Raw genomic sequence first — 20,256 nt, 5'->3', positions numbered from 1 at the left:
TGAAGCTGCAGGCTTAATTACCTCCTGGCACCCACACCTTTCAGAGGAGGCTTTAATTAGATGATGACTTGTTATTTTTTAGTGTGGTCCTCACCTCACTGAACACACAGGGCCTGCTCAATCTGAGAGGGCAGCTGCAGCCCCCCTGTCTCCTCCCAGCTGTCATCCCAGGTGACACATTCCTTATTTCCTGTGTCACCAGCCTCCAGGCTGCTCTGTGGACATGCACACCCCTCATGCCTGTGGTGGGTGGCACCAGAAGCTGTGCATGAGAATGTGGGGTGGTTATAGGCGGCGGAAAAAATCACATTTCCAACACTCACAAGGAGAGAACTTTGATCTTGACGTCCCTGTTCATCTGCAAAATGCAAATTTCTTGTTTCTCCTGAGATTTGCCATTAGGTCAATCTCCACAAGTGTCTTTGAGCTGCTGCATCCTGAGCCCAGAGGCTCTGGGGCTCTTTCCTGTCGGATGTGAGAGGAGAGGGCTGCAGTGCTGGGCAGGGAAGCTGCCCCTCTCCACACCCCTGCTCCCCCCTGCCAGCCCCTGCAGCCATCCCATCAAAACCAGCAGCCTCTAGACAAATTATTCTCACTGGATAAACCACCCCCACTGAATAAACCACCCCCACTGGATAAACCACCCCCACTGGATAAACTTCACCCACTGGATAAACCATCCTCACTGGACAAACTACCCCCTACTGGATAAACCATCCCCACGGGATAAACTACCCCTACTGGACAAACCATCCCCACTGGACAAACCATCCCCACTGGATAAACCACCCCCACTGCTTGTTGCTGTTCCTGGCTTTAAGGAGAGTCTGGCTACAATGAGATATTTAATTTCTGCCTCCACCAGTCACTCAGAGGAGCTCAGAGTTGCTCTGAGGAAAGGGGCACAACACTGGCAGAAGCATTCAAGCCCCATCCTTCATTCCCATGTCTGCAATTTCTTTTTATTCCACCCACACTTGGCTGTTTTCACTGTCAGCAGAGATCCTTTTCAATGGCTGTTTTCCTCAATAAGTCCACTAGGAACAAGATTTTGATTTAGAGCAATGGAAGATTCAATAGTGCAACGTGCAGCCAACAGAGAAGTGAGTTTGGATTGGGAGCAACCTCAGGGACCTCAGTCACAAGGACAGACATCCTATAAACACACAATTATTGAAATGGGACACTCCTCATGCAGAGTGCTGCTGTTGAATTCCTGAGTGTTTTTCTTTCAGAGGCAGTGTGCCGTCTCTTAATCCAACAAGACATCAAATTAGGACTCCTGGGTTCTGTTTCTGCCCTGCCACTCACCCATGATAAGATCCAGGGCAAGTAATTTAACAAGCTTTAGATTACAGAGTTTAAATATTGCACTGGGGCATAGTGAGACTGATGGGAAGTGCTGTAATGGTATCATTAAAGTGTTTTCTGACTGCAGGAAAAGCTGGGAGGACCATGACCTACAAGTCCTGACGGACACAGGAGTCTTGGGGAAAATTGTGGCTGGGATTGTGTCACTGAATGGAAAAATGGGACTGGGGATGTGCTGCTCAGTCTTTGCACTGGGTCTGCCTGGTGTGTGTGGAAGGGTGGGAGGATGAAGAGGTGTTTGGGGACATGGGAAGGTAACAGTGGCAAATTTTGTGATTCTAGGTCTGGCTTCTGACCTAGCAACAGGAACATCTGACAGTCAGTAGGAATTTTGGCACAAGCTCAGCTCACTTTCAACCTAGTATAAGCTGGTGTGGTCCAAAAAGCAGTGCCCTTTTATACCATCCCATGACCTGCTCAAATCTGGGCAGTTTTCTTCCTAAATCTAGGCTCTTACACTCTTTAATTTACAGCTGTTTTCATCCCACAGCTGCACTGCATTTTAAGGAAGCCCCCTGCTCTCAGCTCACACAGGTTATTGCTCCACTTCTGAACAGCACTTGGGTCTCCAGAGCTTGTTTGTTTTATTGACAAACACACAGGAATTACACAGGAGCAGAGAAATATTCCAGCTCACAAATCAAACCAGATAACTGAAATCACAGACTGTGCCTTGAAATTAGCCCAGTGCATGCCTGAACAGGATTCATATCTCTGTGGGAACTAACCATCCTTTCTCTTTTTCTTCTTTTTTATCCCCCTCTGCTGCTGTTTCCTCTGGAAGGTGATCTTCAGTAAATACTGCAATTCCAAAGATATTATGGACCTTTGCTGCATTGCAACAGGGCTACCAAGGTGGGTCTGTCATTTGTGACATTCATTTCACTTTTATTTCTTTCCTTTGGGAGCAATTTAAAGACAGGCCCCAAATTATTTATTTAGCTGCTATTCAGGCTTGTCTCTTGTTTCTGGAAGAAGAAACTGGGGCAATCAAGAGCTGGAAAATGTGGAGGCAGGGAATTGAGCCACCTCGGTGTTGGCTGCACACAAGGAACAGAGTGGAATAGAGTAGAACAGAGGAGAAATAATCTAAAATAAAAGCAAGGGAAGAAGCCCAGCTCTGAGTACACACAGGCTGGGCACACCTACCACTTATATCTCAGTGCTACATTTTTGCCCATATTGAGTGAAATGCAGGAACATTTTTAGAACCTGTTTTTTAGGGGAGAAAATGGGGCTAACAAGAAGTATTGCCACCAGGTAATAAGCTTTCTCTTTAGGGGTTTTAAAATCTAATCCCAGGTATGGGATAGTCAAACACAAAGCACCCCAGCTGAACCATTTTATAGAACATAAATATCTCCAAATCCATTACCCAGGCCATGTATTTCCTAATTTATGTTGTCTCACAAAGTCTCTGTATCTCTCCTGTTGTAATTTTCCATTTGGGGAAAATCCAAATAGGATTTGTTCCCTTCAACCTCAAGAGCAGTATCCAGCTGAAACCTCAGTGCTGAGAGGGGTCCAGGGTCATGGGAGGGTATCTGGGAAGGGCTGGGATGTGGTGGATGGTGTAACATCCATCCATCCATCCATCCATCCATCCATCCATCCATCCATCCATCCATCCATCATCCATCCATCCATCCATCCATCCATCCATCCATCCATCCATCATCCATCCATCCACCATCCATCCATCCATCCATCCATCCATCCATCCATCCATCCATCATCCATCCATCCATCCATCCATCCATCCATCCATCCATCCATCCATCCATCCACCCATCCTGATCCATCCATCCACCATCCATCCATCCATCCATCCATCCATCCATCCATCCATCCATCCATCCATCCATCACCTCCAGGCAGTGAGGCAGGGGAGGGAAAGGGGAGGGAAGCCCCTCAGTCATTTCCAGAACCCTTAATCACCTCCAGAAGGGAGAATCTGCTGTTTCAATAAGGGCCTGGAGCAGCCCAGGCAGGATGCAACAAGGCAAAGTCTTTATCTCTGGACACACAACTTTACAGTACAGGAAAAGTGCAAGAGAAAAATAAGCCAGTCTTCTAATCATGGTTTTACTGCATGACTCCAGCTCTGAGGATTGAAAGATAAAATTGAATTTGCATAAGCTGCTGGACAGAATTAATGCCCTTTGCTGTTTGTTCTATTTCCTCCTATTTGACATTAGAGAGGTTAATAACTCTCATTTTCCTGTGATGTCAAAGACTTCCACTCCATCACCCAGGAAACTTTGTTCAGCAGTTTTAATCACTCACAGTCAGGGTGTTCATATTTGGCATTTTATTTTCATCAGAAGATTTTGAAAGGAAAATTGCATTTCAACCAGGAACCTGGAGCCAAAGTAAACCTCCAAGGTTTACATCTGAGCCTATGAGATCACCCTTAGCACAGTAATTAGAAAAGAGAAAGACCCCATATTCAGCAAGATATTTTTTTTGTTTGTTTTGGTAAATGAATAACTAAATAACTTCAAGATATTCATAGCACCAAAAGTCATTTGTATGGGATGAGTCAATACGTAACTGCTGAGTCAATCTATCACAAAATACAGCTTTTTAACAGAAATTATTATTCAGTGAGTCAAGAGAATAAATGAATTAGCAGGGAGCAAGGTCTGCTCTGAGATCAAAAATTATCACACTTCACATTTTTCATGGGTGAAGCACTGAGCCTTCCCTGCCCTGGGCTTTGACTCTTTCTGCTCTGAGGTAACAGAGGTTACCAGGCCAGAAGCAAGGAGAAAAGAAGCATCTGCAGGAGGGAGGATGGCTCTGCATCCCATGCAGCACCAGCACAGAATTCCAGCTGGCATTTCCAGGTCACATAACCCTCTTTGGAACTTGCTTTTCAGGAACACCACCATCTCCTTGCTGACAGCAGACAACTGCATGGTGTCCATTGACCCCACGATGCCTGCCAACACTGAGAGGTGAGCCCTGCTGCCACCTGCTCCCCCAGGACAGGCTCAGCCCCAAGGCAAGGCAGGGGCAGCCTGCACAAGGTTTTTTGTGTGCAGTGGGAGGGGATGGCAGAAGAAATGTGTGCTGGCCTGTAGCACGAGTGATGGTTGGGAAGATTTTTGGTTTATTACAAAACTTTTACTTGTTAAAGCAAGAGTAATTGTCTTAGGGGAAAAAAAAATCCTGCTTTTAGGTGTTTAATGTGGAATATCTATTCCCATCTCTCCCTGTTTGCTGTCAAAGGTCTGTTGTTCCCCCACTCCTGATTGCTCTGCAGGGCACAACCAGCAGATTACTTAAAAAGCAAACTCAAAATCTGTGATCAGTGATGAGTTCAGGTCTCTTCATTGCTGGCTTTGGCCCATATTTCATGATGACTTTTCAATGCCTTTATTGCACTGTGTGGTGCAGCCCCAGCAGCTGGGAGGGAGCTCCTGCACAGGACAGGGCACAAACACAGAGCAGAGGTTGTGGCTGCCCCATCCCTGGGAGTGTCCAAGGGCAGGCTGGACAGGGCTCTGAGCAGCCTGGGATGCTGAAGGGTGTCCCTGTCCATGGCAAGGGGCTGGGACTGGATGATTTTTAAAGTCCCTTCCAACCCAAATTCTATGGTTCTATGATTCTGTTTCTAAATCAGAGAATGTAATAATTCTGTTTCTAAATTCTCTGTAAATCAGAGGGTTGTGTGTGTTCAGGAAAAGTGCCCATTGCTTACTCAAACTCACAGGTTGCAAGAGAGCTTGGGATATCTTCAGATACTTCTTTGTACTTCTCAGGGAGCACAGATGTGAAATACAAACTGCATTTTGAGTCTTGCTAACATCAACCCTCTGTGGCTCTTCCAGGTCTCCATACAAAGTGATCCCAGTTATGACTGAGCAGCTCTCAGGTAAAATGACCCTTTGGAGCTGAATCTACTAAAGCTGAATTAAGTAAAGCTGAATTTTCAAATGTTTATTTGCATGTGGAAATTATGTGGCCATGAGGCAAAAACCCAAAGATGTCAGTGTCATGGTTGTAGCTGCAGCAGAATAAGAAGTGTTTGATCACAGTGTTCTGCAGGAAAGCTTAAAAAATGTGCCTGGATTTCAATGAATGTGAGGATCAGGTGAATGGTCGAGTTCAGGGAACTTGCTCTGGTCTGACTCAGCACTCCTGATGCCCTGGGGGAATCCTTGCATGGACCAGTGGGGGTTTTTCAGGCAAGAAAAATGAAAGTCTGTTCTACAATGTTTTGTTAAACCTGCCCATTCCTCTGCTGGAAAGCTGAGCACAACATTTGAGCCTCGTGTTATTTCCAAACAGCTGAGGAGAGAACATAATTTCTGCTGTGGGCATGGTAGCTGTAAGTGTGATAAATATTTAAATTCACCTGACAAGATTAAAGAGCGCCTGGGTGAAAGAAAACATTTGGAGCACATTCCCCAGCCCCAGGCAGGGCTGGAATGCCTCTTCTCCCACTCCTCTTTGCTGTCAGTACCATGCTCTCAGACTCTGGAGCAGAACTTTGGCTTGGGGCAATCCCTGTGAGCATCTGGCTCGTGGATTCTCTCATCTGTGCAGCTGCACAGTCTCCTGCTACTCACACCAGGACACTCTGGAGCCACCGGGAGAGGCTGGCAGGGCTGCAGCGGGACAGGAGACATCAGCTGGGGACACTCCTTGGAGCAGTCAAGTGGGAAGATAAGAGAGACAAAGGGCACGAGGTTGTGATTGTCCTGGAAACACAGAACAGCAGTGAGACAAAGCCTGGGGCTGGAAAAAGTGGTGTGCAGGAGTGGGTGAGCTTGTTGGGGTGGGAGAGGTGATGTTTTGGTGGACCCACCTCATCTTCTGGCTTAGGGTTCTGGATTATGAATGGAAAGTGACACTCTGACACTCTGAAAATATTCATTTCATTAAAATCACTGTGTCTTCTTCAAGGAGAGGAGCAGGGAACTGAGGCTGTTCCCTGAGGCATCTGCCTTGGCAGAAACATCTGGAAAGGAGGATGTGGGGAGGACACAGAGGCAGCAGCAGGGAGATTGTGCAGGGAGCAAAGGTGAGCAGAGAGCACAGAGGGTAGGGAACAGGGAAGAGCCACAGTGAGATTTGTGAGAAGCCATAAACAAATCCCATGTCAGTGATTGCCAGTCACACGTGTGACTGCAAAGGGGAAGGAGCTGTCTGCCAAAGTGTTTCCTTATTGTGACAAACCCTGCAGCAGCAGCAGCATCACTCTGCTGCTCTGGGAGCACAGTCTGCTTTATCACAGCAGAAAAGGTGGGGTGAGCACGTGGCTCTGTGTCCCAGCTGCTGTGAGTAACCCCATGGCAGAGAAAAGGAGACAGCATGGCTCCAGCAGGGAATGCCACTGAGTTACACCAGCTGGGGAGCTGATTGAGGGGATTTCTAGCAAACACACTCCTTTTTGAATGTATTTTTGTTATTCCCCTAACATGGAGCTAGCAGTGTATTTTTATAGGACCGTGGATGACTTTTCACACTCTCCCAAGGCCCTCATTTTTCATCCCCAACTGACAGCACACGGCTCTGCTTTGTGCAGAGCACAGCTCACTGTGTCAGCAAGACCTCTCTTCACTCCCTGCATTTCATAAAAAAAGGATTTCCAAAGATCTTGAGCTGAAAAGGGCAAGAAAAATCCTGGCCATAGATTGTCAAAACATAAGACAGAGTCTGCTGTGGAAAGAGGGAGAAAGTTGAGCTGAGTGTGATGGAACTAATGTTCCTTGGTGCCTTTTTTCTCTTTCACATGGCTTGTCATTAATCTTAAGCATTCCTGACATTTTGCTGACAGTAGGAAGAATAAACAGAGTGGGAAATTGTTCCTTTTCATTAAAAGAAAAAAAAAAAATGAAACAACCCAGCTCTGTTCTGTTCTTCACTTCTCACACAACTCTGCCTGATTCCCAAAGCAGCTCATCCAAACGGGTGCCAAAAAGGGGGTCACCCCAATTTTCACAGTGGTGGGAGGTAATGCACCTCTCCCAGCAGACTCCCAGGCAGCTGCAGGAGAATGGCACAGGGAACAGAGGCTGTAAAAGGTGGGATTGGGAAATATAATCCTTGGGGAAGAAAAACATGAGCAGTGGCTGCTGTCCAGCAGAGGAGATCTCCACTGGAGTCCTGCTAGGGAACAGTTCTTCATTTCCTGGCCATGGTCATGGGACAGGGTTGGAAATAAAAGCATCATTATTATTCCAGAGAGTGTGGGATGCAGCAGCCATGGATGTGGCAGGGGTCAGCTGTCTGCAAGTGTTGGGATCAGTCAGGATTAGGGTTAGGGTCAGGGTTAGGGTTAGGGTTAGGATTAGGGTTAGGGTTAGGATTGGAGTTAGGGTTAGGGTCAGGATTAGGGTTAGGGTCAGGGTTAGGGTTAGGGTTAGAGTTAGGATTAGGGATAGGGTCAGGGTTAGGGTTAGGATTAGGGTTAGGTTTAGGGTTAGGATTGGGGTTAGGATTAGGGTTAGGGTTAGGATTAGGGTTAGGGTTAGGGTTAGGATTAGGATTAGGGTCAGGGTTAGGATTAGGGTTATGGTCAGGGTTAGGATTGGGGTTAGGTTTAGGGTTAGGATTAGGGTTAGGGTCAGGTTCAGGGTTAGGGTTAGGATTAGCGTTTAGGTTAGGGTTAGGGTCAGGGTTTGGGTCAGGATTAGGGTTAGGGTTAAGTTTAGGGTTAGGATTAGGGTCATGATTATGGTTTGGGTCAGGGTTTGGGTTAGGTTTAGGGTTAGGTTTTGGGTCAGGATTAGTGTTAGGGTTACGGTCAGGGTTAGGGTTATGGTTAGACTTCTGTTTAGGCTTAGGCTTAGGTTTAGGCTTAGGATCAGCGTTAGGGTTACGGTTATGTTTAGGGTCAGGATCAGGGTTAGGATCAGGTTTAGGGTTAGGGTCAGGATCAGGATTAGGCTTTGAGGACAGTTACGGTTAGGTTTAGGTTTCGGATCAGGATTAGCGTCAGGATCAGGGTCAGGATCAGGTTTACGGTCAGGATTCCGGTCAGGTTCAGGGTTAGGGTTAGAGCGGCCTGTGCTGGCTAGCTCTGAGCCCATGAAGCTCCTGGATCTCACCCTGTCTCTCCTCCTATGGCCCTGGAGCAGAAGATTCTTGGCTATCCAAGCAGAGCATCAAAACCCCTGTGGCAAAATCTTTTCTCTGTGGTATTTTAATTTCCAAGCCCATTGAATGAGCATCCTGTCCCTCCCCGCAGCAGAAGGGCTCTGGTCTGTGTCCTCCTGGTGGAACTGGCTCACAGCTCACAAACTGATGGCTGTGTTGTTGCTTTAATTAGTAAGATTCATGCACTTCTAGATTTGACAGGGGTGACAATTAAATGAACAAACCCTATTAGCAGCACCCTCTTGAGGGATAAAATTGAAATCTGTTTAATTTCTGATTGTGCAGAAGAAGGAGCTGTTATGGAGTCAAAAGTGCTCCTGACAGGACAGGAAAACATTCTCAGGGAATTTCTGACTGCTCCAAAGTTAGGACAGCAAAGCCCAGCATTGCTGCACTGGGATGATTTTCCCCATGGATGATTCAATACCTGAGATCTTGTGTGGTTTGGTATTGGTAAAACGACAGAAATTTGTCACTGGGTCTAAATCTTATTCTGGCACCTCTCTCTTCTCCTTTTGGAGTCTTGTTCATGCTCTCAGCTCAGGCAAGACTGAGGAGGCAGAGACTGAGAGAGAGAAAAATCCTCCTCCCACTGCTGCTCCGTGCACTGGGATGTGGCCAACTCCTTTGGGATTGCTCACCTGATGGGGAATTTGCATGCAACAGCCCGAATTAACCTGAGCTGTGAATTACATCCATCTGGGGCTCCATGTGACAGATTCATGGATGTGGGCTCGAGCTTAAAATTCACCCCTTCCTGAGGCTTTTGTCCACCTGGCTCCTTGTGGGTTTTTAAAATTCCTCTGACTACCCTGATCCAAGCAAACCACAGAAAGTGAAATGCAGAGAACAGCCTGAGCCAGGTGATACAGGGCAGGGATTCACCAGCCTGACGCTGGCAAGGAAAGGGAGATGCCCGTGCCCTCCCAGCCTTGCTTGGCCAAAGCAGAAAAACCAGGGGGAATCCAAGCCATTCCCCCAGCCCCAGGGACTCCCTGCCCACAGCCTGTGAGGCTGGCAGGGTGGCAGGGGCTGACAGGGTGGCAGAAGCTGGCAGGGTGGCAGGGACTGACAGAAGCTGGCAGGGTGGCAGGGGCTGGTTTGCAGGGTGGCAGGGGCTGGCAGGGTGGCAGGGGCTGGCAGTGTGGCAGGATGGCAGGGTGGCAGGGTGGCAGGGGCTGGCAGGGTGGCAGGGGCTGGTTTGCAGGGTGGCAGGGTGGCAGGGGCTGGCAGGGTGGCAGAAGCTGGCAGGGTGGCAGGATGGCAGGGTGGCAGGGTGGCAGGGGCTTCTTTGCAGGGTGGCAGGGGCTGGCAGGGGCTGGCAGGGTGGCAGGGGCTGGCAGGGGGTGGCAGGGTGGCAGGATGGCAGGGTGGCAGGGTGGCAGGGGCTGGCAGGGTGACAAAGGGAGTCACGAGAGGATGGAGGCATCTCCCTGGCCGCGATCCCAGAGGGTGAGAGGCTGCAGGAAGAGGCTCTGTGAGCAGGGTGGTGGAGGCAGAGGGTGCCTGCCAGTGTGTAATAACCCATCTGTGCCAGGGCAGCTCAGCTGAGCTGCTCAGAGTGCCCCTGGTGCCAGGCTGGCAGGGAATTTGGGCTCTCCCTGCCAGCCTCCCACCCAGCCACGGCAGGGGCACAGGAACAAAGGCTGCTGCCAAATCCCCCACACCTGCTCCGCTCCCAGGACCTGCTGGGGACGAGGCAGAACAGCTCCTTTCTCCACCGTGTCCTGGCCAAGCTCCCTGCTGAGCTTGGCACAGGCCATAGGGCAAAGAGCAGGAGTGGCACAGAGCCCTGGGCAGCCTGAGCTCTGCCCAGCATTAACCATTGCAGCATCTTCTGGGGGGTTCTGGTTGTCTTTTGTCAGCTGCAAAACACCCAGGGTGTTGTGCAAAAAGCTGGCTCGCTGGACACCTGCATCTGTAAATATTGCTGGTTTGAAGTGAGGGGGGAAGAAAGGGGATGTTTTGGGGGGGATGCTGCAACAGGACCCTCAGTAAAGCACCCAGGGCTGCTGCCAGGGCTGCTTGCAGCAGGATTTCCTTTTCAGAGAGGGAATTGCAGCAAAACAAAGGAAGCAATCTGAGGGAAAAGGTATCTGTGTGAATCTGGGGCTTTAGCCCTGCCCAGGGGTATAAAAAAATGAGACAGACGGTAATGAAGGGAGCAAAAGCACCCTTAGCCCTCCTGTTTTACAAAGGAGGGGACAAACAAGAGTAAATTATGTCAGATCAATGTCTCATTTTCTTCAGAACCCGGGGTTACCAGAGGTCTTCCCTTTGGAAAGGAACAGGGCAGAGAAATGGATCTTTGTCTCTTTAAGATGAGGCGAGCTGCCACTCTTAGTCATATATCTTTACTGCACCCTAGGGTTATAAAAACATACATCTTCATTTTGAAAGTCTTTTATTACATCCATAAACATCAGATTGCAGCTGACTGTTCCCTGGATGGGAATTTCTTAGTCCTCTGAGTTTTGACAGGGGGAGGGAGTGAAAGTAAGATTGTTGGGGTTTGGTTTTTTTTTTTTTTTTTGCTGGAACAGTGTTTATAGGGAACTTGTCAGTCTCTGGCACGCTCCAGCCACTGTCAGAGGGCTGAGCAGCCTCGAAGGGAGAGGACAGGGGTTGGTTTCTCTGCTTTCCCTGCTTGTTTCCCCTGTTGGACTCTGTGCCATCCCAGGTGCTGCCCACGGTAAGTTTTCCTCCTCTCTTAAATAGGCGTTTGCTTTGTTTCAGCGCTTGGTTTTTGTCAGAAAAAATGGAAAATGGGTCTCTGTGAGAAGAAGCAATTTCTGTTTTCTCTGCTGGGAGCTGGGGGGGGGGGGGGGGGCAAAAGGAAAATAAAAGAGGGAATTAGATCTGAGACCTTCAGAGCACAGAATGCTTGCTCCAGTTTCGAGGCACAGGGGATAACAGGCAAATTGTTTTGACCTGTGATGTGAATGCTCCTGACAAGTATTGCTGATGTCTCTAATACCCGAGGAATTGCAAATCCTTTCAACAGGTACAAGAGCTGTTATTTGGAAATGAATGGTAAATGCTGGGCTGTATTTCTGTCTGATGTGTTTTGCCTGGGTGATTGCACTTGTGAGGTGCTGTGTTCCCTCGGGGAAGGACAAGAAGTATCTGCAGAAATGCCATGGGGTGTTTCTGTGTGGGGTATAAATAAATAGGTGTTCTGAGATCTGCAGTGTGTTTCTGAGTGCACTTAGTGCTTCCTTCCCTTGAGCACACCCCCAGTGCAGGAATCTCTGCAGCACTTTGGGGCAGTTTGCTTTAGCTGCTGGGGGAAAGAGGGAACAATCCCAAAACAGCATCTCAGGGCTCAGCAAAGGTGATTTGGGCTTCCCCTTTTTGTGTGGACATGCTAAAAGATGGGAAAACATTGCTGTCATACTTCTTCCTTCCTAAAGTGTGCTGTCCCTTGAAATCTAGGGTCCTGCTCTGAGGGGTTGTTTGCTTTTCCTTGTGCTGGGAATTACAATCCTGTGATTTTCTTGGGAAGAAGCTGGGGCTTCATCAGCCTGACTTTCCTGAGGCAGCAGGAGATCCTGAGAGCCCACAGGGCTCCCAGTGTGGAGGAACTCAGGGAACAATGGGGTCTTGACAGGATCCCTGTGGCAGCTCCATCCAGGCTGTGCTCTCAAGGGAAAAGGGGCTGGAAAGTTGTACCCTGCTGTGTCCATCCCACAAACCGGGAAGGGCAGAGCTCATTCTGCAGGGACAGCACTTTGTCATCTCGTGTTTGCCTGGAGTTTGTGCAAGGCAGCACAATCCTCAGGCACTTGCACCAGGAAAATAAATAAATGGTTCTCCAGGATAAGACTGAAAGGCAGGCTGGGTTTTATTTAGTGTTTATGGGCTGTGGGGCTGTTCGTGGGCTATGGGGTTGTTCATGGCTGTGGGGTTGTTCATGTGGGGTTGTTAATGAGCTCTGAGGTTGTTCATGAGCTGTGGGGCTGTTCATGGGCTGTGGGGTTGTTCATGTGGGATTGTTAATGAACTCGGGTTGTTCATGGGCTGTGGGGTTGTTCATGGGCTGTGGTGCTGTTCATGAGCTGTGGGGCTGTTCATGTGGGGTTGTTAATGAGCTCTGAGATTGCTCATGGGCTGTGGGGCTGTTCATGTGGGGTTGTTCATGTGGGGTTGTACATGGGCTGTGTGGTTGTTCATGAGCTGTGGGGCTGTTCATGGGCTGTGGGGCTGTTCATGAGCTGTGAGGCTGTTCCTGGGCTGTGGCATTGTTCATGTGGGATTGTTAATGAACTCGGGTTGTTCATGGGCTGTGGGGTTGTTCATGTGGGGTTGTTCATGGGCTGTGGGGTTGTTCAGGGGCTGTGGGGTTGTTCATGGCTGTGAGGTTGTTCATGTGGGGTTGTTAATGAGCTCTGAGGTTGTTCATGGGCTGTGGGGCTGTTCATGAGCTGTGGGGCTGTTCATGGGCTGTGGGGTTGTTCATGTGGGGTTGTTCATGAGCTGTGGGGCTGTTCATGGGCTGTGGGATTGTTCATGTGGGATTGTTCATGGGCTGTGGGGTTGTTAATGAGCTCTGAGGTTGTTCATGGGCTGTGGGGTTGTTCATGTGGGATTGTTCATGTGGGGTTGTTCATGGGCTGTGGGGCTGTTCTTGAGCTGTAGGGTTGTTTATGGGCTGTGGGGCTGTTCATGGGCTGTGGGGTTGTTCATGTGGGATTGTTCATGAGCTGTGGGGTTGTTCATGGGCACTCTGTCACAGAGTGGTGGTGGTGTAGAGACACCGACTGTGAGCAGGAAATTTCAAAAGCCAGGTGGGGTTCTTGATGTCCCACCCAAGGTCTGTGAAAGGGTCTCCAGAAAGTGCTGCCTTAAAACGAGCCACCTCTCAGACACTCAGCCTCCCAAAAATAAAACTTCTGGAAAACCTGTCTGTAATCTGCAGGAAGAGGAAGGCAGGTGAGAAAAGGAGCCATTTCCAAACCCTGTCACTCTTCAAAGCACCTAAACAATTTTTTGGCCTCCCCATCAGAACTGGAAGCCCACTTTGCAGAAGGGCTGAGGGTATCTTTCCTTTCTTTTTTTTTTTTTTTCTATCATGTCTTCTTTCTATTTTTTTTTTCAGAGAAAGAAGAATTGTTCCAGAATTTATTGGGACAGATTGCTGAGCAGTTCTCGAGGTAAGAAACTGAACGTCATTATTAATTTAAAATGCTGTTTCTTCTATCTACCTGAAGTGAAATTTTCACAGGAGGCAGAGGGGCATTTAAGACATCTTTCAAATCCCACTCTGCCTGCCAAATTTAGGTCTGGGATACATTATTTCCTGCTGACAGCAATACAGTAGCTCAAACCAAAAGCAATTTCAGTGATTATCTTTGATCTAAAAAGGAGATCAAGTAGTAAATGCTCCTTCCCTCTTAGGAAGCAAAAGAGACACTGCTTCGTTGAGCAGTCACATCATCAGATTTGTTTCGTTTTCCCCTTTATCACCCAAAAATGTCTCTCCTCAGAGAGGATTTCTCCACATCTGTGTAGCTGCTTATTTAATCCCAGCTGGTTTCAATAAGGCAGATCAGTCCCAGAAATCAGCAGCGTAACTTGGCAGGAGGGGAGGAGGTTTCAGAGCCTGCAGACACCAAGATGCTGCTCTTGGACAATCATGAATTACCAATTGGACAATCATGAATTACCAATTGAACAATTAGGAATTACCAATTTAACTTTGCTTCCCTGGGGGGGTACAGTAGCAAGGCACTGCTGAGAGAGGGGCAGATGAAGTGTTGTAGAGCCACAGGACATTCCCAGGGCCATAAAAAAAAATATCTCCTGTTAATTTTTCTGAAAATTAAACCCAGGTGTATTTTCTGCCCCAGTGTTAGCATTTCCATGGAAAATTTGCTTTTCCTTATGGCAAGTGTGAGCTGGGCAGATCAATCACAGAGATACAAATATGGACATTTCTAGCAGAAGTCCATAGCATCTAGGGTAGGTAGAGCATGAAATGGATGCCATTAATAAATGAGGGTTTTCTTTCCAGGGTTTTTAAAATCAATGAACTGAAAACGGAAGTAGCTAATCACTTGGCAATGCTGGAGAAAAAGGTTGAATGTGAGTGTCCCTTTATTCCTATCACAGTGGGAACTGGTGCCTTGTGACCTCTGACCTGTCCTGCTCCTCCACTTTCTCTAACCCCTTGTAATTTGGCCAACTCTGAGCCCCCAAGGCCACAGGTCAGCCCGTGGGGATGGTGGGGATGTGGGGACCAGGGTGGGCTGGCTGGTGCTGCCAGCATCCAGAGCTCTTCCTGTCCCCCCTCTGAGGGGCTGCTGAGCCCTCCACTGAGCTTTGGGGCTGGGTCCTGCTGTTCCCATGTCCCTGTGGCACAGGGTCTCCACCACCCCCTGTCCATCTCCACCTCCCAGCCCCTGGCCAGCCCTCCCATGTCCCCCATGGCCCAGTGGTCTGTCACCTCCTGCACCCAGCAGTGACCTCCCCATCCCTCTGCACCCCCTGATCCTCTGAGGAGCTGATCCCACCCTCACTGGGGCTGTTTGGTCTGTAATTCCAGGGGGTAACACCCTCCTGCTGCTCTCAGTCCCATCCCTCACAGAATTCACAGAATCACTGAGTTGGAAGAGACCTTCAAGATCATTGAGTCCAGCTCAGCCCCAACAGCTCAACTGAACCCTGGCACCCAGTGCCACATCCAGGCTTTGTTAAATACACCCAGGGATGGGGACTCCACCACCTCCCCGGGCAGCCATTCCAGAACTTTCTCACCCTTTCCATAAAAACCTTTTCCCTGCTATCCAACCTATATTTCCCTTGGTGCAGCTCGAGGCTGTGTGCTCTGGGTGTGTCAGTGCTGCTGCAGAAAGAGCCCAGCCCCAGGTGAGCACAGGCACCTTTCAGGAGCTGTGCACAGTGATGGGGGCACCCCTGAGTCTCCTTTTCTCCAGGCTGAGCACCCCCTGCTCCCTCAGTGATTCCTTGCACTGTAACACAACCATATTTTTACAGTGCAACAGCCAAATTCAATTCACCCGCTCAATGAGCTCCTTTCCTGGGTTTTTTGGTGGTTTTGTTTCCCCCTGTGCAGTTTCTGAGTTGTTTCAGTACATCAGGCAGAACACAGGTCCCAGAGAGGCAGGGAAGGGTGTGGATAAAGTGCTGCCATCCAATTTTGACTTCAAACCCCCTGTGTCCTTGAGGATGCTCAGGGGCATGGGAGAGCCTTTCCCAGCACTACAGCTGCAGAAACAACTTTCCCACTAGGGTTGTCTGGGAAAAAAAAAGAGTTTCTGGTTCTTGAAACTTCCCCTGACCAGAAGCTACCTTGACCCTGCAGCTGCTCAGGGAGACTGATCCCTCTGTCAGCAGAGGGAGGAAGAAATGTCCTGATTTGAGGAGCAGCTGCAGGGAAGCCTCTCCCTGTGGCCACCCCATCCTCAGGCTCCTGGTGCTGAGGGATGTCCATGGAGGGGGCAGCCTGCAGCTTTCCTATCCCCAGAAATGAACCCAGGTATGGATTCCTCCCTGTTTGGCTGCTGCTCCTCCCAAGGCTCTGCTGGTTTATTCTTTGACCATCCCCCCCCCCAACAAAAGAGAAAAGAAAAATGAGCTCAGCCACTCTGCATTTTCAAACTTCTGCCCAGCTCCATTCCTCAGGGCTAAATGCCATGGGTTAGAGCACATGAGGTAAACTGTGGGTCTCTGTGTCCCCTTGGCAGCCCAAGAAAGGAACAATCCCAGCCAGCCAGGGGCTGCTTTGGGGATCCCTGGCACAGCTCTGCCTCTCAGCACTGGCACAGGGGGGAGATAACCATGGCATCCATGCCATTCCTGGCAGGAAAAACTGAGCACCTGCCCAGTGCAGCACTTTATTCAGTGCTGGTTTAGGGAAGGCAGCATGCCCAGAGCCATGCAGGTGGCTGAATTCCCTGCTCCCCAAAGGAGGATTCTCTCCCTGGGTGGGTCCCACTGCTGATGGAACCAGCAGCTGATGGATCAATCCATGGGAAGGAACTCCCTGGGCTGCCCCTCTGCTCCACACCAGACTTCCAGAGTTTGCAACAGAGCCCATTCTGCAGCATTCTGAAATAACTCCCTGGGCTGTCATGTGTGAGAAGCAAAACCGTTGGAGAGAGGGAGTGTCCAACCTCCCTGCCTGAGCTGGGCTCCCAGAGGCTGCTCTGAGCCATGTTTCACTGCTGGATTCAGCCCAAGGATCTCTTTAGACAGCACAGGGTCTTTTCAGAAGGTATTTCTCGCTGCAGAATAATGTATTGAGCCCTTAATCAGTGCACATGACATGACCATTTATCATTTGCAAGCCAAATGTGGAAAGAATTGTGCTTTTTATTTTGCCTTTTCTCCTGCCTCCTTCAGAGATCCCTTTTCCACCACTTCCACATGTGCTCTCCAGGATTTCTTCCCCAGAGGGGACGTGTGTGTGTGTGTGTGTGTGGATAAGTGCTCATGACAGCACCACATCTGCACCTCCCATGAAATGTTCTCAGCTTCCTTCCCGTTCCTAGAGGCCTCACCAGAGATGTGTTTTCAGGGAGCCAAATCTTTTAGTTGATTTTTAAATCCCAGCTAAAGCTTGTCAGTTCCCCTTGGAAAATGAGCCCATGCAGAGCAAGCACTGGGAAAGTTTTGTCCCATAGCTTGACTTTGCACAGCAGCCCACACAGGAACAAGGAAGCTGCCAAAAAACCCTTTGCAATTTGTCAGCACTTCACATCTACCTTAAGAAAATAATTATGTAAAATTCTCTGCTTCCCCAGAGAGATTTGGGATGAAAACCAATGAGAAAAATGCTCAGGGCTGCCCATTTTGCACCAGAACTCCTCCCAGCACTTGCCTGCCCCATTTCCCTGTCACTGATAACTCTGCTTGGCTCCTACTGCTTCAAATAAGCACTGGCCACCAATTAGACACCTTGGAAAATGGAATTTCTCCCAGGTGAATGCACCAGTGTGGTACAGAGCCGCACAGGGCCTGCAGGTCAGCTAGAGATGACCATCAGCAGTTGAGCAAAGCACCCAAAAAATGCAGGTATCCAGAACTAAGATATCCAATGAGCAGCTTGTCTGCATCACCACGTTGTGATCACCCAAAGAAATTGACTGTAACAATGACACATGAAAAAATATAAATGCCTAAATGGGATTTTTAGGAGAGCATCCCTGTAAACAAAAATAAACTAACACCCTTTTCCCTTTCCTCTCCTAATATAATAATTTATATCAGGATAATAATATAATATATTATAATATTATAATATATATTATAATATATAATATAATATATCTTATAATTTTATATAAATATTATATTATATAATATATAATATATATTATATAATATAATATATATTATAATATATAATATATAATATATAATATATAATATATTATATATTATATATTATATAATATATAATATATAATATATAATATATAATATATAGTGTATATATTATATAATATATATAATTATCAAACACATCTCTTTCCCTTTTCCCAGCTGCAATCTTTGTTGTTACTCTCCTAAAGGTAAACAAAACTGAGGTCTCTGCTTATCTCCAGAGCTGTGCCCTTCAAGGCAGGGCTTTATCACTTGCTCTCCAGATAAGTGAGATCCAGACTGTGATTTTCTAAGAAAGTTGCTGAATACTGATTTTCCTCCATGCAAACAAGGAGTTCAGTAAACAAATGAGCTGTGAAATGATTGCATGTGAATGACATGCAGTGATAAATGGAGCTGTGTCCTTGATCACACTGACAGTGCAACGAGGGGGAAAGAAAAGGGAGAATTATTCTCACACTCTCATTGCATTGGGCTCTCTCAGCTATGGGGAATAAAGTGCCCTACTGCATAAAAAGGCAATCAAACTTTTTGCCTCATGGCTCTCACAATTACATGCAGAAGGGAAATATAGGATTTTCTGTGCTTCATGTAGAAATAACCTTTGATTACAGAATTGATTGGCAAAAAGAAGTGACAGGATTTCAATAGCTTTAAAAAAAATCTATCATTAGAGCCAAATTTTCAACATTTTTCTCTCCCCTCTGCATTCTCACTTTGGTTTTTCTGTATCCAGCAATGCCTCCCAGAGCTCCTTAATGCTCTGCATGAACTTCCGAATTAAAACCTTTTATCTTAATGGGAATTCTAATCCTGCCGGGACGTGTTTGCATAGCCCTGCTTATCATCCCATCAGGGGAGTGGGGCTTTTTCCTGCTCAGGATTTCCTCTGATTCCTGCTCTGCAGCCCAGGAGTGAAGGCACCAGAGGAGCAGCCTGCTGCTGTGCAGAAGCTGAGATGTTTTAGCCATCGAGTGAATCCAAGCTCTGTGGGTGTTCTCTGCGTTGGCAGCAGAGAATCCCTGTGGGTTTCCAGGGTCTCCTCTTGCTTTGGCAGCACCTCTCACCTGTGGGAGAGCCCAGGCAGCCTGTGGGAGCTGGATAACCCCACTGGCAGAGCTCCCTGAAGTTTTGCACCATTGTGAAACCAGACCCTGCGACTTCTGGCCATGGTGACAGCTCTGTTGTTTCCCTTTGTTGGCAGTGGAAGGCCTGAAGGTGGTGGAGATTGAGAAATGCAAGCGTGACATTAAAAAGATGAGGGAGGAAATGGCAGCAAGGAGCAGCAGGTAAGTTCTGCTTGGCACCCAACCACAGGAGTGCCTGGTTTCAAACCCTCATGCAACATTTCCACTCAGAATTATCTCCTGGGCTTAGAAGTAAAAGAGCAGGGAAACCAATAACCATCAATGACAGAGGTTTTAATTTACTATTTGAAGATTTATAGCCATTCACCAGTTAATTTAGCTTGGGCCATGGGAATAGAGAAAAAGGTCCTGGGAGTTATTTGTCACCATACAGAATGGGAATTCTTCATCCAGATTTACTGGGCGAGAGAGAGAGGGAATGGGAAAAGAACTTCTGCACACTGCAGCTTTTGGTTGGGAACCAGTTAGCACTCGAATCAGCTCCAATATATTCTGGGAGATTACCAAATAAATATGTAGCAGCTCCTCTAATTATGATCTCATGCTATTATAAATCACCCGTTTCAAATTCAACGAGAAATTGGGAATTTGCATTCTAATGCAAGGGCTCATTGTGATGGTGGAGCTGGGTTTTGCTGTAATTAAAACAGCAGCAGAAAAAATTGCATTTCCTACGGTGCGTGGTCTCAGCTGGAAAACAGCCCCTGTGTCACTGAAGTGCCCCACTAGGACAAACAAATCACTCTGAGATTGGGAATACTCCTGGGAAAGATGCTGGAGAGGAATGTACCCTGCTGCTCAAAATGGGGGTGAAGGGGATTTTTCTGGGGAGGAATATACCCTGCTGCTCAAAATAGGGGTGAAGGGGATTTTTCAAATGTAACTTTGCTGTCTTGACAGCCTCGGGGTCAAATTGTCTGACCCTTAATCAAAACTGTTTCCTGCTGAGGGCAGTGGAAATGTGCTAAAAGATTCAGGCTTTATAATCACTCGTTTTTGTAAATGTTGCCATGCAGATATGTCAGGAGGCACAATGATAATTCATTGCCATGAAGTCCAAGGCCAAACTCAGCTGTCATATTAGCATAAAAGCAGAGTGACATTATTAACCTCAGATTTGTGTGCCTCAGCAGGGTGGAATGCAGTCTGCCCTGTGACTTGCATCATTTCTTTTTGGGGTGTGTGGAGAAATCTCATTAGAAAAATCCAAGCCCAGGCTGGCAGCCAATGCAGGAGCATGTGTGCTGGTTTGTGCTGGGTGTGATGTGAGGAACGTGTG

The 20,256-nt window shown here is 47.9% G+C and overlaps 1 protein-coding gene across 4 annotated transcripts in view; it reads left to right on the top strand.

The window, feature by feature from the left end:
• PDE9A (phosphodiesterase 9A) overlaps positions 1 to 20,256 on the top strand; it is a 57,610-nt gene that overhangs the window by 13,583 nt on the left and 23,771 nt on the right. For 2 of the 4 annotated variants that reach the window (XM_058045678.1, XM_058045679.1), the window contains exons 2-7: positions 2,156 to 2,226; positions 4,254 to 4,331; positions 5,208 to 5,251; positions 13,580 to 13,634; positions 14,495 to 14,565; positions 19,034 to 19,118. In XM_058045678.1, the coding sequence (XP_057901661.1) occupies positions 2,156 to 2,226; positions 4,254 to 4,331; positions 5,208 to 5,251; positions 13,580 to 13,634; positions 14,495 to 14,565; positions 19,034 to 19,118 (404 nt within the window). Of the gene's footprint in view, positions 1 to 2,155; positions 2,227 to 4,253; positions 4,332 to 5,207; positions 5,252 to 10,624; positions 11,174 to 11,463; positions 11,486 to 13,579; positions 13,635 to 14,494; positions 14,566 to 19,033; positions 19,119 to 20,256 lie in introns of those variants that run through there. The other 2 variants (XM_058045681.1, XM_058045680.1) reach the window with 2 other exon arrangements.

Source organism: Melospiza georgiana, chromosome 2, assembly GCF_028018845.1.
Source record: "Melospiza georgiana isolate bMelGeo1 chromosome 2, bMelGeo1.pri, whole genome shotgun sequence".
Classification (NCBI taxonomy): Eukaryota; Metazoa; Chordata; class Aves; order Passeriformes; family Passerellidae; genus Melospiza; species Melospiza georgiana.
Note: the sequence above shows the minus strand (reverse complement) of the source record. Positions and strands in the feature narration are given on the sequence as shown.